The 17,730-nt window shown below is 39.6% G+C and overlaps 1 protein-coding gene and 1 non-coding gene across 2 annotated transcripts; both read left to right on the top strand.

Moving 5' to 3' along the window:
• Positions 1-10,611: 10,611 nt before the first annotated feature.
• TRNAE-UUC (transfer RNA glutamic acid (anticodon UUC)) lies at positions 10,612-10,683 on the top strand. Its single transcript has one exon. It is a non-coding gene; the product is annotated as a tRNA-Glu (tRNA).
• An 87-nt stretch (positions 10,684-10,770) lies between these two features.
• LOC137715441 (uncharacterized) lies at positions 10,771-13,883 on the top strand. The gene is made up of 3 exons (XM_068454776.2): positions 10,771-11,070; positions 12,785-12,822; positions 13,602-13,883. Exons 1-3 carry the CDS (start codon positions 10,995-10,997, stop codon positions 13,713-13,715), a joined length of 228 nt encoding a protein of 75 aa, XP_068310877.1. The 5' UTR covers positions 10,771-10,994; the 3' UTR covers positions 13,716-13,883.
• The last annotated feature ends 3,847 nt before the right edge of the window (positions 13,884-17,730 follow it).

Raw genomic sequence — 17,730 nt, 5'->3', positions numbered from 1 at the left:
ATGGCCGTTCAGAGGATGGGCAATAGACGTAATCGGCAAAATCACACCGTCATCCGGAGCAGCAAAACAGGCATGGATACTAGTGGCAATCGACTATTTTACTAAGTGGGTCGAAGCAAAATCATACACCGAGTTGACGACCAAAGAAGTTTGCAATTTCGTAGTGGAAAATATTGTGGCCAGATTCGGCGTACCAGAAACAATCATAACAGATAACGGTACAATCTTTACAACCGATAGGTTTAAGGAGTACATGGCAAGCCTAAATATTTGACTCGAGCAATCTACACCGTATTATCCATAGGCGAATGGCTTGGCCGAAGCAAGTAATAAGGTTTTGATCGGCATTCTTGAAAAAATAGTAAGAGAAAAACCTGGTATGTGGCATTTAAAGCTAAATGAAGCATTATGGGCCTATCGAACTTCACCCCGATCAGCCACTAGAACAACCCCATACACTCTAACCTACGGACACGACGCTATGCTGCTAATTGAGCTGAGTATAAATTCATTACGGGTGATTGAACAAAGTAGTTTGTTTAGTGCTGAATACAGTCAAGCCATGAGACAATAGTTGAAAAACTTGGAAGAAGTTCAGCTTGACGCTTATAACTTGTTAATAGCATAGAAAAAGATTGCCGAGCGAGCTTATAATAGGCATGTCAGACAAAAAACGTTCGGCGAATGAGAATTAGTATGGCAAACCGTGTTATCGGTTGGAATGAAAGACCCTAATTTTGGAAAATGGTTGCCAAATTGGGAAGGGCTGTTCGTCATACATAAAGTCTTCGGGAAGAGGCATACCATCTCCAAGATCGAACCGGTTTAATTCACAAACTACCAATCAATGGGAAATTTTTAAAAAAGTATTATCCGATCACGTGGGAAATGCGAGAATAGAGTTTATTTCATTAATAAGCCCTTAAAACAAGTATACAAATACAGATGGTCGATTCATTTACAGCTAAATATCCCTAAGGTGAGGAAGGAAGGAGAGTCTCAAGTACAGCCTTCAACTCCAACCACCTCACCTTACCTATAGTGACCTCGGCTTGACGATTCCTTTTGTCCATCTTTAGCTGCTTGACCCGCCGCACACTAGCTGAGTATTCGGTTATGCAAGATTTTCTGCCCGACTCGAAATCTCTAGCAAGCTTGGAAGCAATTGTCGATCTTTGGTTTTGAAGTTCGGCAATTTGATGATCGAGGTCGGCTAGCGTCTCTTTCTTTGTTTTCAGCATTTCGACCTTTGGACGCAGAGCTTCTTGAACGACCGTCGCAGTTTTCAAGTCACCTTCGGCACGAAGACCTCTTTCGAAAATACCGAAATATTCTTGAGTTCATTCCAGAGTAGAAGATGCTTGAGCGATGGCTTTATTGCTCAATTGACCATCAGCTGCAAGATCATTCAGATATGCCTCTACGAAATCGAGCCCCTAACATTCAAGAATTTGTGATGTTGAAAGGGATAGCAGCTCCTGCAGCTTGACAAGGGCGTCCAACTCGGCTGTTGACACGGAGGGTTTGGTTGTGGTCGTTAAAGAGCCAGTCACTCCCGATGTGGTCGTGATAAGGGCATCAAACTCAACCTCTCATGAAGGCTGCACATGAAAAGATTTTAGGCACATGGAGATTTTAAAACAAGAAGAACTGACCAAGAAAATTTGTTTTAGACCTGTCAGGAGGAGACTTCGGCCATGTCCCCTGGTTCAATGCTCAAACCGAGAGAGCTTAATGGCCGAGCCCAGTGCTTTAGACTGCTTCTCAATTCACATGGCCAATGAAGGTTATCTACGTTTGACGGTCACTGAGGTGGCCAAGAAATGTAGATAACACCTTTTGGTGCATAAATTTTTTGGTGAAATGAGAAAGTAGGCACCTGACATTAAATATTTCCTGGTTTAGAATTCTAAAGACAGGAGATTGGCCAAAGGAAAAAGAACCGACGTTACTTACGAAAGCTGAGGTGACTTCTTGGGGGGAATACCAAGATCCTGATCCTGCGGGTGAACAGGCGTTTCCGCAGTCGTTTCGGGCTGAACATGAAGCTTTTTCCCATGATCGGCCGTAGGGAAATCGACATGGTCAGTCGCCTCGACCACGAGGGGAATCTCATCACCCTCGTCGCTCTCGTCATCCTGAAATAAAAAGCTGTTAAGACTTGTAAATCTAAATACAACAACGAAGATCATTAGCGACATAATCATACCTCTTCCAAGATGATCGTCGACTATTTTTTTGGGAGATTTATCCCGACGGATGGGGCCATTTTCTCCAGGACGGGTCCAACCGTTGGCCCCGGAATTACAGGTTCTTTGACCAGTGGAGAAACCTCTGGATCAACCACGACCCTAAGGATTGGTCGGGCCGTTTGGCAGGATGATGTGGGCCGTTCTTCTGTCAGGGTTTGGACGACCGGGGTGGTAGGAGAATTATCAGGAGCAGTCGTTCCAGTAGTGTGGCTAGAGATCACGTGAATCTCCCGTTCCCCCTTTTTTGCTAATCTCTTGACGCGTTTTGAGGGTCAGGGAGCTTCACCGGCCACCTCAACTTCTAGATGACGCCGTTTTCTTTGCAAAGGATGCACGACGGCTTTGCTTCTCTTGGAGAGAACATATTTTTTTCTTAGCCACAGCCGCGGCAATCACGTCAGCTTTCTTCGACGCTTGACCATCTAAGAAAACGAGATTAAATTAGTGAAGTGTAGTGACAGTAAAAGGAGAAATAGAGGGAAGGGTAGCCATATACCTCAGGTTGACTATTTGGAATGGGGGGTAGAGGTTTTTCTAGGTTAATCGCCAAAACTTTTGTTAACGATGTCTTCGACCGAAACCCCAAAAAAGGCTTGAGTGTACTCTTCCCACCAGTCACCGAAAGTGTTAGTGCCAAGAGATTCAGGAAGAGTTGGTCGGAGGTGAAATGTTTTGCACTGATCCTGAAACTTTTTCTCGGAGTCTCTACACTCCCTCTCTGACAAACCAGAAAGACGTTCTCTTCTGAGGAGGGAACGAGAAGTGAGTAGAGGTACCGGACAACCTTGGAGATATCCGAGTTATCGGGCAGTAAAGTGGGGGTGGTAAACTTCCTAACTCCCTCGGCGAGAGTCATAACCGAGGGGAAGGTCGCGTGTTAACACGATTGACCCCCAATCCTGACGAAGGGCAGTATCTTCATTTTCATTCTATACTGATGTTGGAAGCCTGATGGAGCAAGGGTGCTCTTGACGATGACACACTAAAAATTCATCATCAGAGAGTACATCTAGGCTGAAGAGATATTTGAAGACCTCTTCGGCCTGGTGAGGAGGAGCTGGCCGGGATGCTAACTGAAGACCGAGCGAGATAGTGGGTTAGAAGTTGGAGATTTCTGGCTGAAGTGTGGTGAAATAGACCTGTAGCCAAAGTTGGAAGACCCAGAGGGGACCATTCTAGTTTAGGTCAATTTTGCCAATGGTCACCTTCGCCAGGCAGCGAAGAAGATTGGCGAGAACGGCCGAACTGAGCGCCAGGGTATAACCACTAGCCAGGGTTTCGGCCACTGGCATATTCTCGACCAGGCATTTGTTTGATTGGGTACAACAAATAAATTTGTCGTACCAGTAGAATAAGAAGGCTTTATGTTCTCCCTTCCGAAGACTTGCCTCTCCTCGGCCAGCAAAGTAGAAGATGAGAGTGATGTAGTTAAAGAAATTCTTGTGTAGTTTCTGAACCTTTTCATTTGAAGGCTTTTGGCTGTCTTGACTTAACGTCTGGACGGCTCGTTCATCAAAAAATGCCTTGAGGTCGAGATTCGATGGGCATCCAAAGAGTGCGGCATTTATCGGGGTACCAGAAAGAGAAGTCCCAAAAGGGCTAAAGGGAAGGACCATGGTGTTGGTAGCCGAGCATTAGAGACTCAGCGCTGCCATAAGAAGTTCCTTGTCTATAACTAGCTCCATGTTTAAGAGCCTAATGGCATCATAGATGCCAAGAGTCTTCCACTATTGATCGAAGAAATTTTCCATTTGGATGACCCAGGCTGCCCAATTGGCATTGGTTGTAGGCCAGGCTCCTTGGGGCTTCATTAGGTCCCACTTTGACCAGTTGAACCCTTGCAATAAGGGTGTCAGGCAGTAAGCCTTGAAGAGTCTGGTGATGGATGATGGTACTGCATCCTTGAAGGATTTCGAAAGTAAAATGGCGACGAGATTTTCAAAGGTTTCTGGAAGCATAAAATGCAGGTGGAAGAGACTCAGATATTTATAGGCATTTTGAGAGGAAGGCCAAACATTTTATAATCTAAGGCGTTTTGATTTTCGAATTTGAGGGAAAAATCGACCGGGAAATCACCAATCATTTCGGATATCTTGGAAATCTCCAAGGATAAGATCGACGTTTTTGAAGTTTAAAGACGCACGATTGCATGTTGCAATGAATTTAATGCATTGATGAGGAAGAGACGTTTCGACTGGTGCACGTTTTCGAGGGTCATGATTAAAGGCTGTTAGGTTAACTAAGGGGTTGACACACAGCAAAACGTGTGAGAAGATTTGGATCATGTGATCGTGTGTCATAAATGCACTCGACGGTTAGGACATATGAGGCTTTTCATTATCCCGTAGTTATCTTATGGGGATCGCTTCTTCAAGGTCTGAAATCGGCTAAGGGATTCTATGTCGAATACCTCAGAAGTGAAAGGGCAATGTTTGGGCCCAAAATGTTATTGGGTCGAAGAAGTCCTAATATGATAAGGGGTCTTAATACAATAAGGATTCTCGACCAGCAATGAATATGGCCTCAAAATGGGGTGAGATCAAAGTCATAATAGGAGTAGGATTGGTCGAGATAAAGTTGGAACAGAAAAAGAAGTCCTAATCCAAATATGGTTTCAGCTCAATCTTAAGGAGGATTTGTTGCTATAAATATAAGGCATCTTGCAATAATTAGTGCCCCTCAAATTCAACACACAATTGCCCTGCGCAAACCTCTCAAACATCTTGAGAATTTTTATTTTCTTTTTTTGCCAATACACCTTCAGTTTGGATAAACAACACTATGAAGGCAACCGGTGAACATCTTCAGTTTGGATAAACAGCATTATTGATGTAGAATCAGCCGACCAAGGAGCACCTTCAGTTTGGATAAACAGCACTGAGTCGAGGCCGACTAGTTACCTATCCAAGTCTCGGTCGAGAAGGGTTTCCGAATCCTTATTGGTAGAGGTCATCTTATTAGTCTTCTCGGCGAAGTAAGGTGTTACGAGTTACGACATTCGGCACATTGTACGCCAAGTGATTCTATGATTGGATACTCGCAAGTGAGTTTCAGAGTTCAGCATTTTGGCGGCCGAACCATATTTACCATTAAGACATACATCACCTTTGAGTATTTATGTCCATACAGCCTGGTGTCGATTCAACATGCTTATACTCTCACGAATATAATCACTGTGACCAAATCCTGGGCCGACGATTCGTGAACTTCACAAAACTAACAACCTTGTCTTTAGGCTCAAGAATCCAAAGGCCAAGATTTTTTCCTTCCTCGACCGCAATCACAAGATCAAGAAGTTAGCAACACGCTCAACGTAACATCAACAAATTTTACTCCTCGACCAAGCTCGGCCGACGAGTTGGCACGCTCCGCATCAACCGAAGGACGTAGTTAGCTCATTAGTTACTCGGCCTGCGCGCCAAGTAGGCTTTGTAATTTTTAGGGTCAACACACGGACTCTAGGTGAGTGGATCTTTTCCTTTCTATCGTGTATATACACACACACACACACACACACACACACATATGATTGATAATTCCATAAACGTTATTAAGTTGATTTAGGCATATTACCCACTTGTAATTATTATGAATACCTTGAGGCACAGTGCAAACTACGAATGGCTTGATCCCTGTTTAGGGTACGTAGGCAGTCTAACGAGACGTTAGATACAACCATAAAATAAATGAGACTAAATAATTGGGACAATAGCCTTGCTTGAGGAATTGAGCAATGTGAGGGACATTGGTGGAAAATGTGAGATTTAACCTTATGTTTTGGTGAATAAATGTTGGTCATAAAACAAAGAGTGACAAAGCAAGAAAATTGAAGTAAGCAAAACGTAAGTAATGATAGTTAATTAAACTAGTGTCTAGTTGGCCTTTTCACCGATAATTATTCCTGAAAGTAAATAGTTTGGGAGTAGGGCATTATTGATTGTATATTTTATGCCGTATTATATATTTTGGGAATACTATGAAATGCCTGATTCTTAGATTTGCATCATGGCATATTCTTATATATATTACATGAACCTAATTATTGTGAATGCTTTGAAATGCCAAATGACACTGCGGACGCCCAGGTAAGCTTCAGGTGAGTACTTGTTGATGATAATGATGGTAGTGAGTATGATTATGTTGAGATGAATTTAATGCTCATTATCCTGCACCTCGGTGTTAGTGCTCCGCTCGTGGCCAGGGCCTAGCCTTCACGTGATCATTCACCTCCCGCACCACACGCTCACCTTGGGTCCAAGGTAGGTGCCAGCCTGTCGTACAGACCACATTAGATGGTTCCGACTCGTAGGTAACTTGCGATACTTCGCACAGCTTTCACGTGATCGTAACAGTTGAGCGTATTTATTTACACCCAGCATGTCGTACAAACCACTTAGGTGGTTCCAACTCGTGTGCAGGATTTGGTAGATGAGCTAATTGATGAGATATGTGATGAGATATGGATAAGTTGTACAGGTCACTTTAGGTGACTTTGACTTATATGTTATCCATGATTGATGAGATATGTGATGAGATATGGATAAGTCGTACATGTCACTTTAAGTGACTCCGACTTATATGTTATCCATGATTGATGAGATACAGATAAGTTGTACATGTCACTTTAGGTGACTCCGACTTATATGCTAACAATGATTGATGAGATAATTGATGAGATATGGATTCAGCCATACAGGTCATGTGAGGTGACTCCGGCTAATATGTTGATGAGTTATTAGTTCAACTGTACAGGCCACCAAAAGTGGATCCGGTTGACATACCATTTCATATTAATTTATTTCACCTGGGTTACTTATTATGTGTTAGTGAGATATTTGGAATGGCATATTAATGAATTTCGCTTTTCTGAGCATGGTATTGAGATATATATATATATATATATACTTATATATACTTATATACTTATATATATATATATATATGTATATTCTATTTTCTGGAAAAGTATACAGGTGTTATGGCGAGGGGTTACTGCCTTTGGTAATTGAAATTGGTTTGAAAAGTTTTGTTTCACTCACTCACATTTTCTATTTATGCACCCCTCTAGGTACTAGCAGCAGAGTTTCTGTATTAACGAGGATTTGTGGCACTTCCCAGTAGAGGTGGCTTCTTTTGATGGTATAATCATTATCTTACCTTACTGTACTTTACTTATGCTCTATACCACACGTGAAATGGGTCCAGACCCTCTCACCGCGCACTCGTGTACTTAGGCACTTTTTGATTTTAATTTATTCACATTTTATACATTATCAAACTTATGGCTTCGTCACCTTCCTAGTGTCAGCCAGCACACCTCGATTCGGGGTCCTAGTGGACATTCCAGGTCAGAGTGTGTCACCAACAATTGTCTTCACGAAGGTAATTTGGAAGAAGCACTAAGCACAAATTTTGTGCTTCTGCAATACACTACTTTCCTTTTTTAGGGAAACATAAAACTCATTCGAAAGTACAGCCCGATAACCCAAAAAATGAGTAGAAAGTGCTCAGTCCAAGGGTTAGCTGATTTGGTAAGGGGTTTTGCCTCTCGATTAGTGATGATCTAGGGTTTCTGGTTACTTTCGTGGTCACCTAATTAGCATTTTCTCCATTTTTTTATTTAATTATACGATCTAGGGTATAGAGTATAATTCCTGCATCTTAATTTGTACAATGTAGGATTAGGCGTTTACTTACTTCTGGCAAAAGGTGGATGGAGGCACAATGGAGAAACAATGGTGGTAGTGCAACTTGTTTTGGTATTTTCTTAGTTGCTCGGAGATTGATACATTGTCAAAAGCCTTCAAGCTGCTTTGTTGAATTAAAATGAACAAAATTTTGTTTTGTTTACTAAGTCCTGGTTTTAAACATAAAGTTAGAATTCATGACGTTTCAGCTGCGCACTATGATATGGACCATATGGTTAAGACACAATTGAAGACTTCATGTGGGCAATGACATTTGTGGACATGATAGTTTGTTTCAAGTTTTCCTTTCTGCCCATGTCGTGGACATGGGTTACCAGTCACCAAACTTTGCCTGTCAACCATTGTCGACGAAATTCACTTGACCGTCACATTTCAGCTTGGCCGAAAGTCACCTCCCATCACCTACACTGGTGGTGCCTTGTATATTACCTTATTGATAAAAATTACTATTTTAAAAATCCCCTCTTGGCCTAGGTGCTAGGCAGCAGGTCACCGCCCAGATTAGTCCCTAAGGGTTTGAAAATTAAGAAAGTGTACATAGACCTGCTTAAACGTCTGCCTACCTGCTTAAACTTCTGCCTAGCCCGCTCAGGCGCCTTGCTCGCCTAGGCACCCACTTTGCCTGCCTAAACCTACCTTGGTCACGACTCTTACTTAAATAAAAAATCGATAACTTTCATTTTGCATTTTATTTTGTCAATAAAATGTAAGAGACTTGTTAAATACTTGGATGAACACTTATTATATGTTTCTTCCTCATGTTTTCAATATGTTCTAATACTTTATAATTTATATGTCATTTGATTTTGCAATAGATATATTGCGATACAGTTATGTGTCTTTTTTACTATATATAAACACTTATTTACACAATATATAATAAATTTACTTAAATCCTAAAATTGGTATTAGGCAGAACATCCGGTATATAAAAATAATAATCTGTTGGACTAACTAGTCAAGCCAGCAAGTTGACTAAGATAGATATGTTAGTTAATAAACCAAAGATTAAATTACCAATCTCAATTATCAATAGTTATCTTAGTCAGTAAGCTCTCAGTTTGTTCTAAGTTATTAGCATGTCAGGTAAGCATGATTGTGAGCACATACTTACTAAATATTCAAGTGATACATGTAGCTCATCTTGAGCTCTTGACCTTGTGGCACCGAGACCAGCTCACAAAAGTGGCAGCTCATCTTGAGCTCTTGACCTTGTGGCACCGAGACCAGCTCACAAACTATGCACATGATGATATGACAATGATATGCAGATCTGGATTTAGATGTCTAGTTAGTTTCTCCAATCAAATAGTTGAAGGAAGAAACTGACGAGAGTCCTACAGTGGGTCGGTTTTAAAGATTTGAAACTAGAAACACTTGACCACTAATTTAATGCAAAACCAAAGACAATGCAACCCCATTCTTCAATGATTAGGTGTTTAATGCACGAAAGAAGGTTTTGCAACTAAGGTTTCATAAATGAAGAACAAAGAGGAAAGTAAGGTCTTAAGGCCTTTCTCACTCTAACTTCTCGTTAGAAATATAATTTGAAAACCCCCAAAAACAAAGAACCTTGGCTGGGGATCTTAACCCCAAAAGCTTTGGCTTGTTTTTCACCTACAAAGGACACATGTTGTCCTACAAACTGATCAGAAAAGATTAAGGGCTGAGATCTGACTATCAGCAGAAGATGTCAGGAAGCCCATGTGGGTAGGTCTTAATTTGTGTGCCCAACTTGCTAGAAATTAGCACTCAAGCCTGACTCAACAACTAAGCTAGTGAAAATGAAGTAGGAATGTAGACGTGAAATGTACATGCATGAACAAAACTTTTGAAGTGAGGTGCATCTTATCCTTGTACATTTCTTCATAGCAAACACAACCCATTTACAATATTGATAAGGAAAGCCAAACCTAAAGTATAGACTTTACAAATCCAGCTAGCCGCCTTAGGCGCTAGACCCCAACCACTGCACAACTAGCTTCTAACGTCTTTTAGAACCTTTATAGAAATAAAGTGTTACTTGGTAGATTTGAACCCCAACCTCATAATTGTCTATAAGTTACGTGGTTACCAGGGCAATGATTTTTATTTTTTGGTTCAATGGCAATAGGAATTATATGACCTTTTGTACTTGTTTGGGGAAGGGGAAGCTTTCTTGTGGTGTTGAATAGGAAGAAGGGAGTTTAACGGGCAAGTTCCATGTTAATTAGTTCAAAAATAGGGTTTAATTTTTAAAATAATTTATTAAAGAAAATTCATTTTATTTTATTGAATTTCTATAAACTATAACTGTACATAAAAGACGTTGACAAGAATTAAAGATACTAATATTAATGACATGTTTACTTACTATGAATGAAAGTATGCAAGTATATATTTACATTATAGAGTGGGAGATTTGAGCTAAGGTAAACAAACATTATATATATATATATATATATATATATATATATATATATAAGAATCCACTAAATCGTAATGCTAAGCGTTGGTGGGTTCCCTGTTTTATACATGGGAAGATGTGCTTTTGTAATAGTGTCATCATGTTTAGTTGGTAGAGGCACAAGGCCCATCTGATGCTTTTCTCGTTTATGAAAGTTAAGATTTTATTCTAATATAAAACAAAAGTTTGCGACTTTGTTTAATAGTCCGTTGTCGTCCAGCGGTTAGGATATCTGGCTTTCACCCAGGAGACCCGGGTTCGATTCCCGGCAACGGAATATTTTTGGATTTTTAATTTAATTTAATTTTTTAATTTTATTAAAATTATTTGTACTCTGAAATAAATAAAAATAGGGTAGGGTGTTTTAAGTTTTAGATAATCAGAAAGACAAGAACATAATGACGGACGGCCGGACGCCAAAAGCCCAAAACCCTGCTCTCTGCTTCTGAGTCTGCCTCAAGCAACTTGTGCCCCACTCCTCTTCCCCTAATTATTTCCTCACCAAATCATTACCCTACCCACTTCCTTCTCTGCATTTCATCCATCATCGCGCAGAATCCGCACAACGATTGACACAGGGATTCACAGATGGCTAAGGAAAACAGTTGCTTGACTCGCGTTGCCACCGGCGCTGTAATTGGCGGAGCTATCGGCGGTGCCGTCGGTATTTCTCCAAAACCCACTTTTTCATATTTGCTTCAAGACCCTTGTTTTTGTTCTACTTTTCGCTTTCTTCCCTACCGTATCTTGGCTTTGTTGTGGAATAATCCTTTGATGTTCTTATTTCATCTCTTCGATTACTCTTCCATCTTTTAAATGCTTGTTGTTCGGTTTGTTTTGACGAGCATATGTGGAACTAAAAGGAATTTTGTTTTGGGTTTTCTAATTTTTGTTGCAGCTTGTAAATTGTGAGGTTGTTAAAGACGCTAGGTGCTAGTCAGTCGGTGGGTTGGAGCTTAGCAGCTAAGTGGGCTAGACGGATTAAGTTAATTTATTATATATCGGTGTAAATAAGTGTTCACTTAAACTTAAAAAATACATAATTGTATTGAGATACATAAATTGTAAAATAGAATGATATATAAATTATAAAGTATTAGAACAGAATAAAAACATGGAAAACAAATATATAATGTGTGTTCATCTATGTAATCAACAATTCTCTTATAATTTATTGAATACAATAAAATGAAAAATAAAGTTATCCATTTTCTGCCTAAGTGAGAGTCTTGACTTAGGCGGGCGCCTAGGCGGTCTAAGCGGTCATTTACGCAAGTCTAGGCGCCCTTTCTTAATTTTTAAACGCCTAAGAATCAATCGAAGCGCTGGTCAGCCGCGTAGCACTTAGATTGGGCCTAAGTGGTGCTAGGTGGGGATTTTTAGAACAGCGGTTAATTGGGGTTTCTTTCTATCACTTTTTTGGGGTTTTCAGTAAATAGGTTGACTTGAATTATGTGCACATTCTTCGTGTAGAAAGAAACTATAGCTCAATTTATGTTGCCAAGTTTCCATGTCGTCCTGGTGCATATGTAGAAGTTGAAGGACTTTGTTTTTTTGTTTTATGCTGAGCTTTTGCTTTGAATTAGAAGATAATTTTCGGCACAAGTTATTGTCCCTCAACGGGGATCAGAAAGAATTTTAGGCTCAAGATTCTTTATACCTCATTATCCTTTGCTAAGTGACAAAATATGCATAGATATGCTAGAGAGAAAAAAAGAAAAAAAAAAAAAAGGGAATGGGAAACGCCAACATGTTATTATTAGCAAACTTTAGCTGGCCTGAAATTGTCAAAAGCTGATCACCTATTTCCCTTTTTGATTTTCAACAAATCTCTCATGAATCCTTCACTTGGTACCGATAGAATATGTCTTTCTCGTTCTCTCATGTTATTCTCCAAGCCTGTTTTGTTATCTATTGCTAATAGTATTCGCCTTTCTTACCGTCAAGTTGAGTTGAGAGACATCTTGACCAACTCTTTTCCAGACAGTATTTATACAGCTAACCCTGAAATTGTGTGAAAAGACAGCCTTATCACGTAGTCAGTCATCAGTTTTCAATACTACCTTGGTAACGAGTTTGTTGTATAACATGCACTTCTAGACGGAACAAGTAATGTGTGATATTGGCATGTTATGTAATATTATGTTGACAAATAACATTTTGCTTCATCTGAAAACAATTTCTTGTTAAATCTGATGAGTCATTATGACTTTAGTCCACAGATTTCTCGCGGGACCATAATAGCATAAGAGTTGTTGATTATATTAATCTGGAACATGATAGATCCAGAATCACTTGCGATAAATTAGTCAGCTAGCTTGAGAAGAAATGGATGTTTGTTTTGCCTTGCCTAATCATAATGTATTGAATATGTTCAGGTTCAGTGTATGGGACGTATGAAGCTTTAAGGTTTAAGGTACATCCTCAGATCTTGTCTCTACTTATTTTCATCTTTCGTTTCATGGTTTTTCATTAATACTTTTTTAAGCTGCCACGACTAATGTATAAAAACTGAGCATATGGGAATGTCTATCTAAACACTATGTGCTTGAGATCAATATATATATCTAAGATGGTGAGAGACAAAAGTCAGGTATTGTTTGGGGTGCGGGTTAACTTTGAAATCAAAGAGAGAAAATATGTGACCGGAGTCCGAAGTCAGTGAAATAACCAGTTGAAAAACAACCATTCTCAAGTTTGCGGACTTTCTTAAGCCACAAATGCCAAAAGAGACAATGGAGTGGCCTTCCAGAAATACCTTCAATTTTTGCTCAGAAATAACCCATGTCACCCAGCCAGTAACAATCCCACTGGATCTGGCATCAACCAACGACCTCAAATAAAGAAAACGTTTTATACCCACTACTCCTTTAGGTAATGCAAGGTTCATCCAACAAAAGTATTGGCCGTAATCTATGTGATGGTTATGCTAGTGGCATGAGATCAATGAAAACTTCGAATGGTACATTTATGATGATTCAATTAACATTAGTGGTATCCATGTTCAGAACACAAATTGTTAACGATCCTATCATTTGTGATTAGGATGCAATAAGACCAAATATCATTGCAATTGTATTTCACATGTTAAAGTATCAAACATTGTTGTTAATAGTCTGCCATGCATTTAATTTTATTGTTGTAATTATGCTTGCCCAAATGAAAAATTGAACACACATGTACTGCGTGTTGCAGGTGCCAGGATTTCTGAAGATCAGGCACATTGGACAAAGAACAGTGTCGAGTGCGGCTCTGTTCGGTCTTTTCTTAGGTGCTGGAAGCTTGATACATTGTGGGAAGTCATATTGAGCTCTTTCCAGTCTTAGATGAACTAATTTTGTTCTGTTTACAAAGTTCTGCTTTTGGACACGAAGTTAGATGTTACGCAGGTGTGTCATGGCGACCAGTTGTTTGATCAGAGTACTTTTTTTTTTCTGATGTTTCTGCCTTCAACATCATATTGGAATTGTTTTTCGATTTCTTTCTCTTGACAATTATTTATAATTGTCCTAAGGTGACGCAGACAATTTTATTATCTAATCGGTTTGCAAGGTTCTAAAAGACACTAGGCGCTTGTCGGGCGGCAGGATAGGGCTTAGTGCCTAGGCGGCTAGGCGGGGGCCTAACCGGACTACGTGGATTTGAGTAATTTTATTATATATCATATAATAAGTGTTTGCTTATACTTAAAAATTACATAATTGCATTGAGATGCATAAATTCCAACATAGAATGATATATAATTATAAAGTATTAGAACATAATGAAAACATGGAGAATGAGCATTTAATGTGTGTTCGTCCAAGTATTGAACAAGCCTACAATTTATTGAAAAAAGTAAAATGCAAAATGAACGTTATTTATTTTCTGTCTAAGTGAGTCATGATCTAGTCGGATGCCTAAGCTGACTAAGTGGGAGCTTGGGCGGGCTAGGCAGGAGCCTGGGCGGGTCTAGGCGCATTTTTTTAATTTTCAAATGCCTAAGAGTTAATCGAAGTGGTGATTAGCAGCCTAGCTCTTAGGTTGTGCTAGGTGGGAATTTTTAGAATAGCGTCGGTTTGTATGTTACCTGATTGCAGAAAACATGGTAATAGCATCGATAGGCCTTCAACCAAAAAGATAAAAAGAATGATTGTGGAGTTCTTGAGCTTCTCATCACTGCTTAGCTTGTTTTTGGTTCTGATTTTTGGATTTTACAGAATTTGGAAAGAAAAAAAAAAGGGTCAAAATGTAACCAATCATTATAATTTTGACCAAAACTGGATGTAAAAATATTTAAATCTTGTTCACTCGGAACCTTTGTCATAATACTCGTTCAAACTCTTCCCAATACTGTAGAAGGTTGTTCTGCACTATTTCTGAGTCAATCAATGCTTTCCTCTCTTGTCCCTCTGAGCATGCAGCTCTGCTTCCCTGACCATCTTTTCAATCTCCCTGTCGGTAAGACCTCCAGATGAGCGGAGAGTAATCTTCTTCTCTTTGTTGGTGACCTTGTCCTTGGCAGAATTAGTGACAATACCATTGGCCTCAATATCAAACGTGACTTCGATCGAGGCAGGCCCCTTGGTGCTGGAGCGCCTACGAGTTCAAACTCTCCCAACGTCTTGTTGGTAGAAGCCATCTCACGCTCTCCTTGTAGCACCTCAAATTGGAGCTACTTAATATCATTCCTCAAAACGGAGAATTGAAAATCGTAATACATGAATACGTCATCAAGAGGATAAAAGAATTCAAATTTGATTTCTCGGGGGCGAAAACGAGTTATGGTGAATTGAACCCTGTAATTGATACAGAAGCAAAACTATGTTACGAGAAAGAAAGCCGGAAATACTGCACAATGAATGAAGAAGATATAATTTTATAATTATTTTAGTTAAGAAAGGGTACTGTAGTATTTTCATGCCATGTTTTGGTTAGAATTATTAAATGTTACAACTGTTGACTAAAATTCTATTTATGGTCTAAATTTTGACTATTTTTCCAAATTTAATGGCGCGTCACCTCCGCCCTTGTTATGAATTAAGTTTAGCTTAATCAAACTTAATAGCTTTACTTAGTTAAATAAGGAGTTGGTTGCTAATAATTAGGAAATATGGTTGCAATTGCCAGCTAGCAATAGTTGCTTGGGTTGTTATATATAGGCACTAGTGTGTGTAGTTGGCCAACAGTCATTTTGATCAAACAACTATAATACAAAAATAAAACTGAGAGCATTTGCTCTTCTTCTTCTTCATCATGCCTTCCTCCATTCTTATTGAGCTATAGGTTGATGTTGAAGCAAGTGTTATCATTGGGATCACCCAATCGATCTTGGATTTCCCTTGATTTGTATGCCCTGTCACACAAACACTTCACATTTTTCCACCATGGACGTTCATGTTGTTGCGATTGAATCTTTTGTTGCTGTGATTCCTGAGGCCATATCTACCCTTCCTAACGCTCTTGATGCTAAAGTGGTTGCTTAATCAATTTCGTCGCGAGCTCCCTTATGGGAAAGGTAGAGCTTCTTCTTCGGAGACCGTTCATGCTAATCCAACTGGTGCATCTGATGAAGCTGAACCGCAAGAATTGGACTTTCATCGCGAGATCTATGACAGTGAAGGTCAATCACTGCAGCCATAGTGGCAGCAATGCATTGATTTTCCTGTTTCATTGAAAGAAAAGACCTTCTCGCCTGGATCTACAAGGTAGAACAATTTTTTGCCTACTACTACACATCTGAGCACCAGAAAGTAGTGACAGTTTCCTTTCACTTGGAAGGAGAGGCTCTTCAGTGGTTCCACTAGATGAATTGCCTTCAAACCACCCCACGTTGGGAAGAGTTCACCAAAGCCTTTTGTAGAGAATTTGGTCCATTTGAATTTGAGGATAATTCTGAAGCTTTGTTCAAACTCCGTCAATTAGGTACTCTAAAGGACTACATACTTGAATTTAGACGTCTTGCTAATCATACTAAAGAAGTTGGTCCAAGTCCACTTAAGAGTTGTTTCTCAGGGGATTTGAAATGTGAATTGAAGTATGATGTTAAGTTGTTTAGGCCTGCTAATGTTCACGAGGCAATTGCCATTTCTGTGCAATTAGATGAGAAATTAGTTGAGCTTAAAACCACTACATATGTTGCATCACAGAGTGTTAAACCTCCTTCATTGGCCTTACCTCATGCTGTCTACCCAAAAAATAGACAAGTAGCACTCCCATTTACGAAACTCACTCCCATTGAAGTCTAGTGTAAGAAAGAGAAAGAAGAATGTTGGTATTGTGAAGAAAAGTGGGTGAGTGGTCACAAATGCAACCAAAACCAATTACTCATGCTAGATGTGGTTCAAGGGGAGGATGAGGATGTTGAGATCAATGAAGAAGTTCAGGGTGAGTTCTAACAAATGTCTCTAAGTGAAGTAGCTTTTTATGGTACTACAACTAGTAAGATACAAACCATGAAGGTTGAAAGGTTAGTGAACAAACAGCCTGTGAAAAATTTGCTAAATTCTGGAAGTACTCACAACTTCATTGATTCAAGGCTGGTTAAACAATTAGGTTGGCAACCGCAACACACCAAGTCTTTTGATGTCATGATTGCGAATGGGGAAAAAAGTAAAAAGTCAGGGTTGCTGCAGGAATGCATCCTTGGAAATTAGTGTTATATTTGTTCATCTGATTTATACTCTTTACCATTAGGTGGTTGTGATGTGGTATTGGAAGTGCAATGGTTATCCACCATCAGTCATGTCTTACAGGACTTCAGTTGTTAACTATGGAATTTACCAAGGGAAATGTGCACTACAAGCTCAGTCATACAGATCATGTACATCAATGCAGGAGATGTCATTCCAACAACTTGACAAGGAATTTTACAGTTCCAATTTGGGTATGTTTTTGTATTCTATGGAATATGGTAAAATTGAGGCTTTTGATTTGGATAGTTATCAGCTCATTGAATTGCAGAAGTTACCAGGGAACTTCCAAAGACATATTTGTGATTCCCAATGCCGTTCATTCTCAAAGAGAGCATGATCACATAATTCCTTTACTGCTAGCAATTAGGCATTACCACTATGGACCTCTGCATAAAGCTGAAATTGAAAAAGCTATTCATGAGTTGTTGCGGGCTGGATTTACTAGGCCTAGTCATAACCCATTTTCTTTCCCTGTGCTTGTACTAAGGAAGAAGGAAGTTACTTAAAGGCTATTTATGAACTATAGAGAGTTATATTCAATCACCATCCAAGACAAGTATCCAATTCCCTTGATTGATGATTTGCTAAATAAGTTATTTGGGGCCAAGTACCTCGCCAAGTTGGATTTAAGATCTGGTTATCATCACATA

Source organism: Pyrus communis, chromosome 3 (genome assembly GCF_041283825.1).
Source record: "Pyrus communis isolate YQ-2024b chromosome 3, ASM4128382v1, whole genome shotgun sequence".
NCBI lineage: Eukaryota > Viridiplantae > Streptophyta > Magnoliopsida > Rosales > Rosaceae > Pyrus > Pyrus communis.
The sequence above is the reverse complement of the archived record's forward strand: the minus strand, read 5'-3'. Positions and strand labels throughout refer to the sequence as shown.

Bases quoted from the DNA above. Each gene is read 5' to 3' on its own strand.
- LOC137715441 (XM_068454776.2), top strand. From the start codon at position 10,995: ATGGCTAAGGAAAACAGTTGCTTGACTCGCGTTGCCACCGGCGCTGTA. The intron at 11,071-12,784 runs GTATTTCTCCAA...GAATATGTTCAG, and splicing joins AGCTATCGGCGGTGCCGTCG to GTTCAGTGTATGGGACGTAT. The intron at 12,823-13,601 runs GTACATCCTCAG...TGCGTGTTGCAG, and splicing joins ATGAAGCTTTAAGGTTTAAG to GTGCCAGGATTTCTGAAGAT.